The sequence below is a fragment of the Idiotropiscis lumnitzeri genome, chromosome 21 (genome assembly GCF_059441095.1).
Source record: "Idiotropiscis lumnitzeri isolate Australia: NSW breed Sydney's pygmy pipehorse chromosome 21, RoL_Ilum_1.0, whole genome shotgun sequence".
In the NCBI taxonomy this organism is placed as follows: domain Eukaryota; kingdom Metazoa; phylum Chordata; class Actinopteri; order Syngnathiformes; family Syngnathidae; genus Idiotropiscis; species Idiotropiscis lumnitzeri.
Window position 1 is genome coordinate 5,355,772 of NC_142411.1, and position 13,571 is coordinate 5,369,342.

Below are 13,571 nucleotides of genomic sequence, written 5' to 3' on the forward strand. Positions count from 1 at the left end.
TTAGAGTAAAATAATATAACGTCATTATTTCTCAACACGCTCCTTGATTCATTCTTTTTTGTTTTCTACTACTCGAGGAACTCCCCTTTCTCATTGGCTGACATATTTAAGTTAAAAATATCCAAATTCCAAGATGTCAACGGGTCAAAATTAGTGTGATGTTTCAAATACTGACACTTGACCTAAAAACTCAAGTTAACCAGCGCAGAGGGAAGATAATTGGTGAGAAAAGCAGTGTGGGCAGTAGAATGTCATGTATGTAAGCAGTCCAATTGTTTTAGAGTCGTTTGAAGTGCTCATTTCACGTTTTTTTTCAAAAATTTACAAAGAAGGTGAGCACTTGGCATGTTGACCTCACAGCCCAATTTTGTGACATCACCTTGAGAAGGGAGAATTATTTAAAAACTGTGACATGTACTTTGTCATTTACATTTTAAAATTGTAAATAAAATAGAAAATCTGTGGACTAAAACAAAATACATAACTGTTGTATTTTGTGATATATTTATTTTAAATCTAATTAAAAAAATAACCAGAAAATGAATTGTTACAGTAAACAATTGTATCATTAAAAAAAACAAATCCCAAAAAGAAATTGTTTTAGAAATCATATGTTTGCCCACATTTATGTGAACCTCATATTCTGAATCTTGTGTGTAGCCACAGGGAGGCAGCCTCTCCTTTTTTTTTTTTTTGCAGCCTCTCCTTTTGCTCGCTGTTAGGTGTTGACAGTGACGTCATAGCTCTCTCACATGACAGCTATTTAGGAATCCAGGATGACAAGTTAACCAAACAATGCTCAACTTTTCACAAAGAATCATCCTGATTCCTATCATGGCAATTAATAAAAGGTATGTTAGTCAATTAATTTCTCAACCTCAGTTGACATCACCTTTACCAAGAAGTGCTTTACTTGCCACCGCTGATCTTCTGTCATTTAATTTCTCCTTTAATCTAAAAACAAAGCCGACGAGAGGCCGACAGAGCCGCCACATTGGCTCTGCCGATTGCTGACCTTTCACTTTCTGATACAGCACTTTTTTGTATTTGTCCGAGTCACGTGAGATGTCCAGCCACTCATTCACGCACAGTTGTGCAGGGCCCCACTGCTGGAAAATGCCCTAAAAAGCTACTCTGCGACGGTGGCTTCTCCTAATACAATTGCAATATAAATGTCTCAGTAAAAGAGAACTTTAAACAATTCACCTGTATATTTATTTTTATTTTAGTTGCAGAAACACTCCCTCAGTTACGATTTTCCGTAGCACGGCAAAGTAAGTAAAAAATATATTTTTGTGGTGAAAAAGGAAATAAAATGGAGATTAGTGAAAATAAAGATTTTTGTATTTATACAGTGCAATATTAGACAGGCATATTTCTCTTCTTCGCATTTGTTTTTGTAATGTGATCAAGTATATAAAAACTTTGGCTTTAACATAAAAATCCAAATTGGTCATCATGCCCTGCTGTGTGAATGTGGCCTAATAAATGGAGTTTTGCAGAAAAGAAAAACAAAATGTTCCTCTTTTTCTTTTTATTTGAAAATACTCTCCCAACAGAATGAAGCTAATTGAGCACCGCACCGCTGCTTATTGCTATGTCACTCTGCTGCAGGACGAGGGAATTTGGGGGGATGGGGGGTTGGGGGGAGTTGGGTATAGGAGAGAGAGGAAAAAGGCTGGGAAGTCAAACACGAGACCCAAAAAAAGCTTTAAAAACCCTGCAGGTGTTCTCCAAGGTGACTGCCGCTTTCTCTAAAAGAATACGTCAAGTACTTCTGAAATATGACTACTGGAAGAAATCAGGATGAAGAACATTAGCAGTCGTCTAATCGTAAAAAAAAAAAAAAAGTTGGGAAGGTAGTGTTAAGAAGTCAAGGAGTGTGTGGACATAAAGTTTTAGGGAACGCTGGTCGTTGATCTCTAGCATCTATCACAAGTCTACAAAAATTCAGCATGTTACAAAAAATTTGTTGATAGGAAAAAAGGAGGGGGTGGGGTGGGGGGGGGGCTGGAGCCGGGTGTTTTTACGCCTTCTCCTCTGTAGCCTCCTCAGTTGCCTGCAGGATAGAAAAACGGCAAGAATTAAGACTTGTTTTTACGTTCAAGATGCCGCTTCCCCCATTGCAAAGATGCTTTCCAAATACGTCTTTTTTTCCCTTTTAATATTTAATATTATTAATATTACGCGACCGAGATGATTAGCATGTGTCAAGAGTCAGTCAGTAACATAAAAAAGCCGAAATGTCATCACAACTTCATGGGCCGTCCGCCTCGGCGGCATGACGTTGCGCCATTGCGCCTCAGCAGTACGTACGCAATGAATGGGCACTAAGCTGTACTAAGTGCAGGGCGAAAAGACTTTTCTGCCGAAGATGAAGCGGTGGGTTAGTCGGGCACACGCAAAGCTGTGTTAGCGTGACACTCTTGCATACCCTTCACTCTGACTGTCTCGCTCTGCCCTCGCACTGACATGGTGGAGGGGGCGGAGTTTCTGATGGAAGACACACTAACAGATGGACGACACACAAAGATCTGTGTGTGTATGCAAATGTGTATGTGTTGGAAAACAAAACAAACAATCGTTATTTAATTCTCTTTTTTTTGCTTTCGATTGAAAAAAATTTGTGTCCATCTCAAACCTCGTTAGTCTTGGCGTCTCCGTTCTGGGCGGGGCCATCCTCCTTCTTCCCTCTGGTGGTGCCTTTCCGTGCCTTCGCCCCCTTTTCATCAGCCACTTTCTGCAGAAGATCAATGAGTTATCCGTTCGTTGATCATTACGATGGGGAAAAACGTGGGGGGTGGGGAGCGGCTCGTTAAGATTGGATGTCATAAATAGATTGTGTGCTTTACCTTGACGACGACCTTCTTGGCTTTGGCCTCGGGTTTTGGCAGCGGAGGCTTCTGCGGGACCAACAGAACCTCATTAGACTGAATTGGCTTGTCGGACAATTGGCTCTTGAGATTTTTTTTATTGATCTAATTATCGTACTCATGATGGACGTGTCTTCTAAAATTCACATTTCTTAATGACCTCTTTGAAAAAGAAGATCATTCAAATCTTGGACCTTCCATACAGTGACCCAATTAGTCTCGTGACATGCAAAAGGTACATTCGAGAGGGCGACAACAGTGAAACCGTTTACATGCACACCACATTGAACACATACAGAGTTCGACAGGATTCGCTGGCATCGGTCGCAATTTACATTTCATATTTTGTTTACAAATCTAGACTATTGGTCAACACCCATGTGGGTGTTAATGTAGAATTTACTGACTCATGTCATAATCATGGTTGAACAAATGTGCCGTTTTGCCATATCCCCTGAAAAAGTGGTGATTTTGGAGGTCGAAGGATTCCGGCCGACGCCAGCGATAGTATTAACACAGAAAAAAAAACGGGTTGTGTGGTGAAGCAGTTTTCTGGAAATGAGTATTGTTTAACTCATCCAACTATGACTTCATGGGTTTCCCTGACGTCCTCCCACAAACAGTTCCGACAAATCTCGAAAGTAATCAATTGACCTAAATGTCTTCAAATAACATTTGACCCATGAATTTAGGGTTCATTCATTTCTACTACACCACACTTGACAACAAACAAACATAGAGATGACATAAATACAAACACAAAATAACACGTGCAAAACTTTGCCACCGAAAAAAGAATAGTGGTGAAGACAGCGATGAGGAGGAGAAGGCCAAACTTACCGATAACAATCTCTCGGACTTCCTGGTGGGCTAAGATGATCATTAAAAGAGCGAGAGACAGTGACAGAAAGAGAGAGAGAGAGACATATCAGTCGTACTTCTGCAGTCTGTGTCTTTACCTGATCTGCTCGCTTCATGACTGCTTCTCAAGTTAAGAGAAAAGATAACACACACACACACACACACACACACACACACACACACACACACACACACACCCCAACACACGCACACAAGATGCACTGAGGTTTACCTCTTGCTTGGTGACCTTGGAGCTATCTTTGGCCTCAAGACCTTCAGAAGACTGCTGTGGAGTGAGCACAGTGAGCACATTGGATCAGAATATTGTCTTTTTTTTTTTATTACAATAACACAGGCAGTGAATAAAATATATATATTACAACCATGAGAGAGAGAAAAAAAGTACAGTGGTAACTTGAATCTCGAATGCCCGAACATACAACAGCTTCAAGTTACGAGCCGTCGCTAGGTAGATTCCAGATCAACTGAAGTTTAGTGGGGAAAAAAGGAAAATGAGAGTCGCCGAAGCACTTTCAGACATTTATTGGACGGTATAGTCAACACAAATACAAAATGAAAACACTTGCAAGGAGTATGAAACGATACTAGTGTGAGATTGTGTGTGCATGCATGCAAATGTGTTGAGAGACACGTAGAAAACCATTTCATTCCTTTTTAATCGCTTATCGTTTTGGATACTACGTTGGAGGAGGGAGACATCTAAAAGAGGCTGGATGGCGGCTCTCGAGGACCGGATTTTGGCCGAGAGAATCACCGAATTATAAAGGCGGGCTGCTCTACGCGCATGCGCAACATCGCACACAAACACAGACTGAGGGTCCACACGGTGTTGGTTTAGGATGGGCCCAAACACCCCCCCCTCTTCTCTCTCAAACACACACGCGCACACACACAATGGTAGCAACCAGGTGTTTAGAAAATGTGCGTTCTAAACACATTTCTCTCGTGTTATTTTGATTTGTTTCTTAACGTTGCATATTTCAGCGCCGACGCCTCCTCTTATCACGTTTTTGCCATTTATCCACTCGGCGCGTCCTCGTGACATTGTGCACGAAAAACACAGCAATTCAGGGTTTAACTAGGATATAACGAGGGAAAGGTCTTCTAACTTGCACGGCACTTGTTCGGACGCGTGCTGTTGTTTTTTTTTACCAGCGAAAATTGCGAAGCGGACGAGCCGTGAATAGCGGCGGCGACACTCACCTTCCTCTTCGGCATGTTGGTCGACAACGGAAAAGCACCAAAAAAAAACCGACGCTACACTAAAAAGTCAAGGTTCTGAAAAGTCCACACAGAAGGATAATTCCAACTAGCGAGCAATAGAGGATCGATATCTAAAAAGCACCTTGGCTAATATGTTGATTATTATGTACTCCCCTAAAACTCTGTGCCTCGCCACGCCATTGGCCAAATCTTCTCCCATCCCGACTCCCCATTGGTCATCACTGTCTCCATGTAAATAAGAGCGTCACGGATGTTTTGATTGACAGTCGCCTTTGACCGTATCCGATTGGCTGGGCGTCCTAGATCGGATCCCGCCCCTGCTCAGTCCTCAAGGCGAATTATGACAGCGGCGCATCTGGATCACGTCCGAGAGCATTGTTGATTGTCCCGAAAAACAGAACAAAACAAAAGCCAACAAAAAGGAGCAGGAAAAATTGACGCGATGCTACGCGTGTTGTACATCTCGAACAGCGGCCATTGTGTAGATTTTTTTGGAAACCAATTCTATGGCACAAGCCCAATAAAACACACAACAACTAAACATGCATTTAAAAATAGGTGTTTTTTTTTAGTTAGGCAAGGATAGTTTATTTGTATAGCACCATTCATGCACAAAGTAAATTCATAATGCTTTACAAAGGCAAAATGATTAAAATCAATATAAAATCCCACCATAATTGTAGCGCGAATGAAAAAGTAGTTCAAAATTACGCCAAAGTCACGGTCGTCAAACCCAAGGCCCAGGGGACAGATCCATCCCAACATAGCATTTTTACAGCATCTTAAACATTGGAAAGAAATAGTATTAACTAAATTGATTCGGTGTTGATGAACTTAAGGGCTGCGGGTCATATACTGCCCTCCGAGAGCACTGATTTGGTCTTCCATGTAATTAAAAACAGACAAAAAAAGGATGTAAATAAAAAGCCGGTCACATGTAACCCACATATTTTCATAGTGAAAAACGACCATTCTATGGTTTCCATAAGTTTGGTTTGGTTCTCAGAAGCCTCGATAATAATATTGCTTGGTGAGGTGTAATATTGCTAATAATGTAATACTGTCGATACAGGGCATGAATACATGAAAATGTGTAGTGCATATAGTGCATGTGCACAACATCCAGAACCTTTGAACCTAAACGCTCGACCATCGTGTGCAACGTCACCCGAGCAGAAGTGTGTAGTGAGTGCCACAAAATGACAAAAGAGCTTTTTTTCCACAAACAAAACACACCCAAAAAATCCTTGTCATGAAGCGTGCACGTGTTGAAAAACACAATGTCAGCTGAATGAAACAATGAGGAGCACACGTGTAATGCATCAAGCTTGTGTCGAAATGTGTAGAATCCGCACGTATAGAACACGTCATCTCACGTTATTAACAAACAATGTTTGCCTTTTGTTCAAAATATCTTTGTGGAACCTTTAAATAAATGCCTCTGCTTTCAACACTCAACAATTAGTCCCATAGGACCGCCTACTGCTCGAAGACAGCTGGGATAGGCTCCAACACTCCCGCGACCCTCGTGAGAATAAGCGGTTTGGATAATGGATGGATGGAAATAATTCATTCCAATAGTGAATCTATTTTTATTATTCTTTTCTAATGGCACAGTGGAGTGCCATGGAATACAGTACATGCAGCTGGAGACCACGAATAAGAGATGTGTACCGCTCATCAAATCCCATGTCCATAAATTAAAACCATACATTTAAATATTCGTATATCTGACGATGCTTACGTTCGCTTCTAACACTTATTTTGAAAACTAGAAGTTGCCGAGAAGCACTTCCGCTCTACGGACTTCCGCTCATTGAAATTGCGGGGAGCTTCGAGGTCGCCGCACGTTGACCAAAGATTGTTTATGACACGAGAGGACGCATTTGTTTAGTCGTCACGTCATATGCAATCACGGTGTCACATCAAAGCTAAAACGATCACAAAAGAATACCATACTAAAATAATAATGAAACAACCAAAAAACAAATTAAAAATAAAGGAATATAATTGACACAAAACATGCATTTTAAATGCTATTTACATCCTTAATGGCGCAAAGCATGCTGGGAGAACCTCCCAGCGACGGATCATCATTATTATTTAATTTGATCATAGTAACTACTTTTGTGTTGTAAAATACTAATGTTGAGTTGCTCTTCACTAAAACATTAAAAATATAAAGAAACAGTGATGTCACTTTTGTTTGATTGCAGGCCAGTCTTATCTTACCTTTTGTGTTCGTGTCTATCTACGGAGTACCGATAATTAAAAAATAAAAAATAATTGACACATCGAGGCAGGCTTTGACTGCCATCTTGTGGAGAAATATAATATTGCAAGTCGAGTTTTTGCAATTCTGCTATTATATTTAGGCTTAAATTAACAAAATACTTCAATTTGAAAAACAGGAGCAAGAGCATTTTAAATTGTTTTGAAATATTTCAAATTTTAAGGGAACCAGGCCATTTGATAATAGCTGCCAACAGAACTAAAGTTAGCCCTAAATGTTAATGCTTTGAAATGCAAAAGAAAAACAATGCTCTCCCTCTTTCCTATGATTAATTTTTTGGGGGAAAACAAATATTGGAAAGCATTTCTATAATGAAAAAAATAATAAACGAATCCATTTTTAATACTGTTTGATCCTCCTCCGCCCCGCCCCGCCCGTCACCGAGACTTTATGACGTCATGAAATCGGCGCACTTGTCCGTCACGGCGCAAAGAGAAAGCAGCATTCACTAATACCCATCCACGCACGCGTGCATACAGGAAAATAATGCATCCGAGTGCAGGATTGATTTGTTTTCCTATCATCGTCTGAGGCAAATCTCCTAAATACATACGTGAACGCTGCCAAATAGGCGGGACTTCCTTCCGGCTGTCAGCAGAGTTGGGCTGTTTATCTCAGTACGCACGCAGTACAACGATCAGATAGCGAGGTAAGCCTCATGGTCACACGGCTCTTATGTCATTAACATTATGTGCTTTTCCCTCCGTTTGCTCGACGATGTGCAGTTGTTGTTGCAGCGTGAAAACGGTGCGAAACCTCCAAAATGTCTGGAGCAAATTTAACCGGGCTGCGGCTAATCTTGTGTGTTGTCCTTTTGCTTTGATGCATTCGTCATCTACACACTGACCGCTCGTGTCTACACGCCGGGCTCCCTCTCTAATATCATATCTGCGCAATTCGTGTACTGGATTTTACTAATACGAGTGAAACCCCGTCGATCGCGGAAATTCGTTCCGGGCCCACCTGGGAAATAATTGACTTGATCGGTTTAGCCATCACATGCAACTGTGAGCGTAACCATTTCTCAAACTTAACTACTTGCACGGTTCTTCAAATAAGAAGCAAAGTGTGCTTGCTCCAATCAGTTTATTTGTCACTACCAGTTGAAGTTGAATGTAAAGCAAACATACGCAACAAAGGACAAACATTGGAGAGTATCATCCAAACACCCACTTGTTCAAACTATTTAAATTGAGTATTAATTCTACGACTTGTTATATAGCTGCTATAAATGCGAAAAACACTAATACATGTTATTCACGGTTAGTAATAACCCTCTCAAAAATAAAACATTTATTGATTAAGGACAAGTAATGCAAATATACATCGGACCTCGTTTTGTTTTGAACATTCTGTATGAGCACACACAAGTGAGTCAGTTGAATTAATCAGAAACAATTGTCACTCGCCTTCGAAAAAAAAAAAAAAAAAAAAATCCGCCCGAACATCCGTGAAGTGTGTCCAAAACACATTTAGGGAGACTAAAATCTATCTCTGAATAAAATTTGTTTAGACCAGTGTAACGGATACAGAATCAGACGGGTGCTAAAGGCCTACCTTGTCTTCTATGTTGACAGGTTTCTTTGCATGATGCCGGGTCGTCACGTGCGTGGAAGGCTGGACCTTCTGGTCCTCTTGTGGCCCCTCCTGCCTTTCGTTTCCCTCCAGGACTTGACGCAGCGCCCCAAACTGCTCCTGGTGTCCTTCGACGGCTTCCGCTGGGACTACGTGGACCGCGTCCCCACGCCTAACTTCCACGCCCTGATGGAGGAAGGCGTGACGGTGGAGCAGGTTGAGAACGTGTACATCACCAAGACCTTACCCAACCACTACAGCCTGGTGACGGGCCTTTATGCCGAGACGCACGGCATCGTTGCCAACGACATGTTTGACCCGGTTCTCAACCGCTCCTTCTCAATGGACGCGGACAGCCTCTACGAGTCCCAGTGGTGGGAGCAGGCGGTGCCCTTGTGGGTCACCATCCAGAATTCCGGAGGGCGAAGCGGCGCCGCTATGTGGCCCGGTTCCGACGTGAAGATCCACGGAATGTTCCCCACTCGCTACCTCCCGTACAACGCCTCAGTCGGCTTCGAGACGCGGGTGGAGCATATCGTCAAATGGTTGTCTGCTCCCGATAAGGAATCTGTGGATTTTGGGGTGCTGTACTGGGAGGAACCGGACGACAGCGGGCACGATTTGGGGCCGGAGAGCTCCCAGATGGACGCCGTCATCGCCGACGTGGACGAGAAACTGGGCTTCCTGCGCAACGAGCTGAAGAAGGCGGGTCTGTATGAGAAGATCAACTTGGTGGTGACCAGTGACCACGGCATGACGCAGCTGTTCGCTGATAAGATCATCCAACTGGACGAGTATGTGAGCAGGGACCTGTACACCTGGGTGGACAAAAGTCCCGTGGTGGGAATCCTGCCCAAAGAAGGTAACTTACACATTGGTACCTAACGCTCTAGGCCAGGGGTTGGCAAACTTTTTGATTGGTGGGACACAATGGGTTCTAAAATTTGACACAGGGGCCGGACCAGAAGCAGACGGATGGAGTGTTTTGGTCACCTCACCTCATCGGAGAAGAAAAATACATTTAATTTGAAATGAAAATGAACAAAAGCATTACAACAAGATATAAATCACAGGATTTGGAAAATAAAACATTAACAAGGTGTATCCATTGAATTTTTTTTCAAGTTTGCCGGGCCGGATTAAAATGTTTTAACGGGCCGCATGTGGCCCCCGGGCCGTAGTTTGCCCACACCTGCTAGGTTCTTTGCTCTCTAATACGGAAAGGTTCCACTTATACTAGATCTTCTCACATCCAAGCCATCGCGACTCCCGACTGACTCTCGTAACCACATCAACCCGATTTTTACAAGCACAAACCTAGCGGTGGCATGTCTCGCAGGGAAGCTCGATGAGGTGTACGACAAGTTGGCGGATGCCAACCCCTACATGGCGGTCTACCGGAAGGAAGCCATCCCCGAACGCCTTCACTACCGCCACAACGTTAGGATCATGCCCATCCTGTTGGAGGCTCGGGAGGGATGGACCATCGTGCAGAACCGGAGCACATCACTCATGCGTACGTCTCTACGCCGCATAAAAAGTCTTTTTGCGTGCACAGCTTTCTCCCTTTGTTCTATTTTTAGCATTGCTGGAGTTGTCTTTTTTGGTTGTTTTTTTTTTTCTTACACATAGAACTGAATCCCACTTGATGAAATTAACAAAGAAAGAACAGGAGCAGGAGGGTGTGTGGGCGTAAGCTTCCTCTTGCTTTCACAAAGCAGACGTTTTTTTTTTATCAGGTTTGTTGTCAGCCAGAATGGCTCGCATCTCTTTGATATTTTTACGTGGTACTGACCAGGCACTAAAAATAGTACCTGCAAATTGAAAAGACTACTTTGGTTAAGGTTTTATTTTGTTTTGATTTTTAGTTTTAAAATAATTTTAAGGGCAAGTTCGTTAGTATTTATTTATTTATATTTAGTTTATTTTGATGAGTTTTAGTATTAGATTTGTGATACTAAATATATGGTAAGTGTAAGATTATTAATGCGTAAATTTTTTCTCTTTTTTTTTTTTAAATTTATTTATTTTTCTCCAAGTGGAGCGTAATAATCCGGCATCAATATCTGTTGTCTTGGGTCCATTTCGTTGTGGTCTCTCCTCAGTTGGAAATCACGGCTACAACAACAGCCTCCGCAGCATGCAACCCATCTTCATGGCTCGTGGTCCCGCCTTCCGCCAGAACTACGTGAAGCCCACCATGCGCTCTGTGGACTTGTACCCCCTCATGTGCCACATCCTGGCCATCCCGCCTCTGCCGAACAACGGCTCCTTCTTGAATGTTCGGGACCTGCTGCACCCAGAGCCCACGGCGTCCCCGCCCACCAACCCCACCCCTCCGGGACCGGCGCATCTTTCTTACTTCCCCGTGGTGGTCGGCTGCCTCCTGGGCTTGCTGATGGTTGTGGGCTTCCTGATGGTGTTCGTGCAGCAGCTGACGCTCACGCAGCTGCCCCCGATCAAACCCACCAGCAGGGAGATGTCGCAGCCTTTGCTGCAAGACGACTTGCACCTGTAGCTGGGAAGCAAGCGGAAATGCTGGACTGGTACCCCATCCTGGAGGAGGTCCAATCATGAGCAGGTGGGGATTCTGGTCCAGTGTGGATGCTTTTGGCGGAAGGACTTTAAAATCTTTGTGTGAAGCTTTTAGTGGCTTTTCTTTGATTGTGAACAAGGTTTCAAAGGGGTGGAAAATTTCTGGTTTCTGTAAAGTTTCCAGGAAATTTCCTTTGGAACTTAAGCTGGGGACTTTTGGACGTATTCTAAATTGGAAACTTTTCATGAGAATTAATTGGGAGGCTAATTTAATGGAAAGGTATCATAACCTTTGATACGGTGCACCACAATATTACATTGGTGTGTTTGTAACACCCGGTGGGCGTCGATAGCGCTCTATAGTTTGGCAAGCCTTGATTGTTCTGAGTCCAGCTCGGCCCCACTGACGTATGGTGTTCCACAGGGTTCAATTCCGGGGCCACTGCTCTTTTCACTGTATTTGTATTTCACTGCTATGCGGATCACATTCCCGCTGAGCAAAAATGACATTTTCTCATTAAGTCCACTTTTTGTCCTGTCTGCATGAAGCTGAGCTGAGTTGATTCTCATTGAAAGTTTCCAACGTCAAAAATCCCTGGCAAATTTAACAAACTTAATTATAAATCTCTAACGTTGTCCCATCGTGTTCATGCTACCTTTGTTTGACACCCAAGCCCAGTGTGGTGCTTTTGTTAACTAGAGCTACCTTTACCCAGTGCAAAACAAGACAAAATCTGGTCCATTTGTTTACACAACAACAGCAGCCCCTTTCAGCCTGCCTGCAAAAATTGTGTTTTTCCATCTTCATTTTCTGAAGTTGTGTATAAGCAGCACCCAACAGTTGGATGAAGTCGACTTGAAAATGGAGGTACCTTTAGATGGCAACATAATTCTGCTCTCCGAGTTGTCAAGTTCGACACCCGACACTGTTTTCTTGCCTTTTTGCATTGGAAACAAATTATCAAATTGCCCAGATGAGAGCTTTGGCGTTATCTAATTACCCAATTGCAGGATGCAGTGTTGCTGTATGAAAATGCACATTTATTTAATTTCCTTGATATCAAGCTTAAGGTCCAAGTACGTAGGACAGTGTGTTAGCTACTAGTAGCATTTTTTTCCACTACTGCCTTCCACGAATGTACGACATTTCTGCACAATGGCGAACAATTTAATAGGACAAGTAGATGTTAAGGATATTGAATAAATGCTCAAATGTCTTTTTCCCTGATATCCAGATTACTTGTAAAACAATTCAGTGTACTGGTAGAAAAACTAGTAGAACAACTTTGTCATACTAGTTTACAAAACTTTTTGAGGCCACAAACTCATCCAATTCCAAATGGCAACGTGTCATAGTCATTGCGTGTGGTCTGTTCTTTTGGATCAATTTCTATGTTGGTGGAATGTAAAGTGCAGTTTTGCCATTGTGAGTATTTTCCTCTCTTAGGAGTTTTTATTTTATTTTTTTCCCTCGTTGCTTCGGGCCAGAACTGTTCCTGCGATTTGCACTACATGACCGACAGGGGGCAGTAGTCCGTAGGTTACGTATACTTTACACTTCATGTCGTAGTGAAAAAACAGAAAAAAAAAAGAAAAAAGTTAGGTGCCTCTCGCCAAAAAGCTTTTAAATCAGCGTAAAAAAGTGTTAGCAACTTGTTGAGTATTTTTCTGTCTTTATGGCTTTCAGATTAACAACGTACCCGAGTCCCCCAAAATGACACTGTGATGTATTGTTTTTCAATTTCTATGGTACATTTTCAAACTGAAAGAGGAACGAGTGTCTTGCTGACAGATGAATGAAACAAACACACACACACACACACACACACACGTACATAATTTGGATGATTTGTTCAAAGAAAGCTAGCCAGTTGAGATGCATTTGCAAAATGTATCAACATGGGTCAAGAAATGTACTGTATTTGCTGTTGATGGAATTAAAACGCCTTCTGAATTAAAAGGACTTTAAATCGAGGTGTCCTCTTGAATTTTCTTCATGTTTCCAAAAATATCACATTCAGAAAAAAAAACACGTGAAATTGATGAAACAAAGAAAGAATAAATTTATACCATTTATAAATGCATTAAAAAAAATATAAAAATATTAAAAAAAATAAAACAATACCATTTAAAACATGAAATACATTTAAATATGTTAAAACGACAATTTAAAAAAAATCTAAAACACA

At 42.1% G+C, this 13,571-nt stretch overlaps 2 protein-coding genes across 6 annotated transcripts; one reads left to right on the top strand and one right to left on the bottom strand.

Moving 5' to 3' along the window:
* Nucleotides 1-1,519: 1,519 nt before the first annotated feature.
* hmgn3 (high mobility group nucleosomal binding domain 3) lies at nt 1,520-5,197 on the bottom strand. 5 transcript variants are annotated; one of them, XM_088285410.1, is made up of 7 exons: nt 4,959-5,187; nt 3,967-4,017; nt 3,714-3,743; nt 2,853-2,903; nt 2,642-2,740; nt 2,435-2,534; nt 1,520-2,059 (listed from the first exon to the last, which is right to left on the bottom strand). In XM_088285410.1, exons 1-7 carry the CDS (start codon nt 4,971-4,973, stop codon nt 2,052-2,054), a joined length of 354 nt encoding a protein of 117 aa, XP_088141536.1. In that variant the 5' UTR covers nt 4,974-5,187; the 3' UTR covers nt 1,520-2,051. The 5 variants fall into 5 exon arrangements, with proteins under 5 accessions (XP_088141536.1, XP_088141535.1, XP_088141538.1 ...); XM_088285409.1 differs by having other exon boundaries at nt 3,967-4,020; nt 4,959-5,180; XM_088285412.1 differs by lacking the exon at nt 3,714-3,743 and having other exon boundaries at nt 4,959-5,197.
* A 2,462-nt stretch (nt 5,198-7,659) lies between these two features.
* enpp5 (ectonucleotide pyrophosphatase/phosphodiesterase 5) lies at nt 7,660-13,356 on the top strand. The gene is made up of 4 exons (XM_088286724.1): nt 7,660-7,921; nt 8,850-9,709; nt 10,187-10,363; nt 10,953-13,356. Exons 2-4 carry the CDS (start codon nt 8,860-8,862, stop codon nt 11,363-11,365), a joined length of 1,440 nt encoding a protein of 479 aa, XP_088142850.1. The 5' UTR covers nt 7,660-7,921; nt 8,850-8,859; the 3' UTR covers nt 11,366-13,356.
* Nucleotides 13,357-13,571: the final 215 nt, after the last annotated feature.

Excerpts from the sequence above, each read along its gene's own strand:
- hmgn3 (XM_088285409.1), bottom strand. Across the intron at positions 2,904-3,713 it reads AGTCCGAGAGATTGTTATCG|AAGCCTCCGCTGCCAAAACC; the intron begins GTAAGTTTGGCC and ends TTGGTCCCGCAG. Across the intron at positions 2,535-2,641 it reads GAGACGCCAAGACTAACGAG|ATCTTTGTGTGTCGTCCATC; the intron begins GTTTGAGATGGA and ends ATACACACACAG.
- enpp5 (XM_088286724.1), top strand. The coding sequence starts at position 8,860 with ATGATGCCGGGTCGTCACGTGCGTGGAAGGCTGGACCTTCTGGTCCTC. Across the intron at positions 9,710-10,186 it reads GGGAATCCTGCCCAAAGAAG|GGAAGCTCGATGAGGTGTAC; the intron begins GTAACTTACACA and ends CATGTCTCGCAG. Across the intron at positions 10,364-10,952 it reads CCGGAGCACATCACTCATGC|TTGGAAATCACGGCTACAAC; the intron begins GTACGTCTCTAC and ends GTCTCTCCTCAG.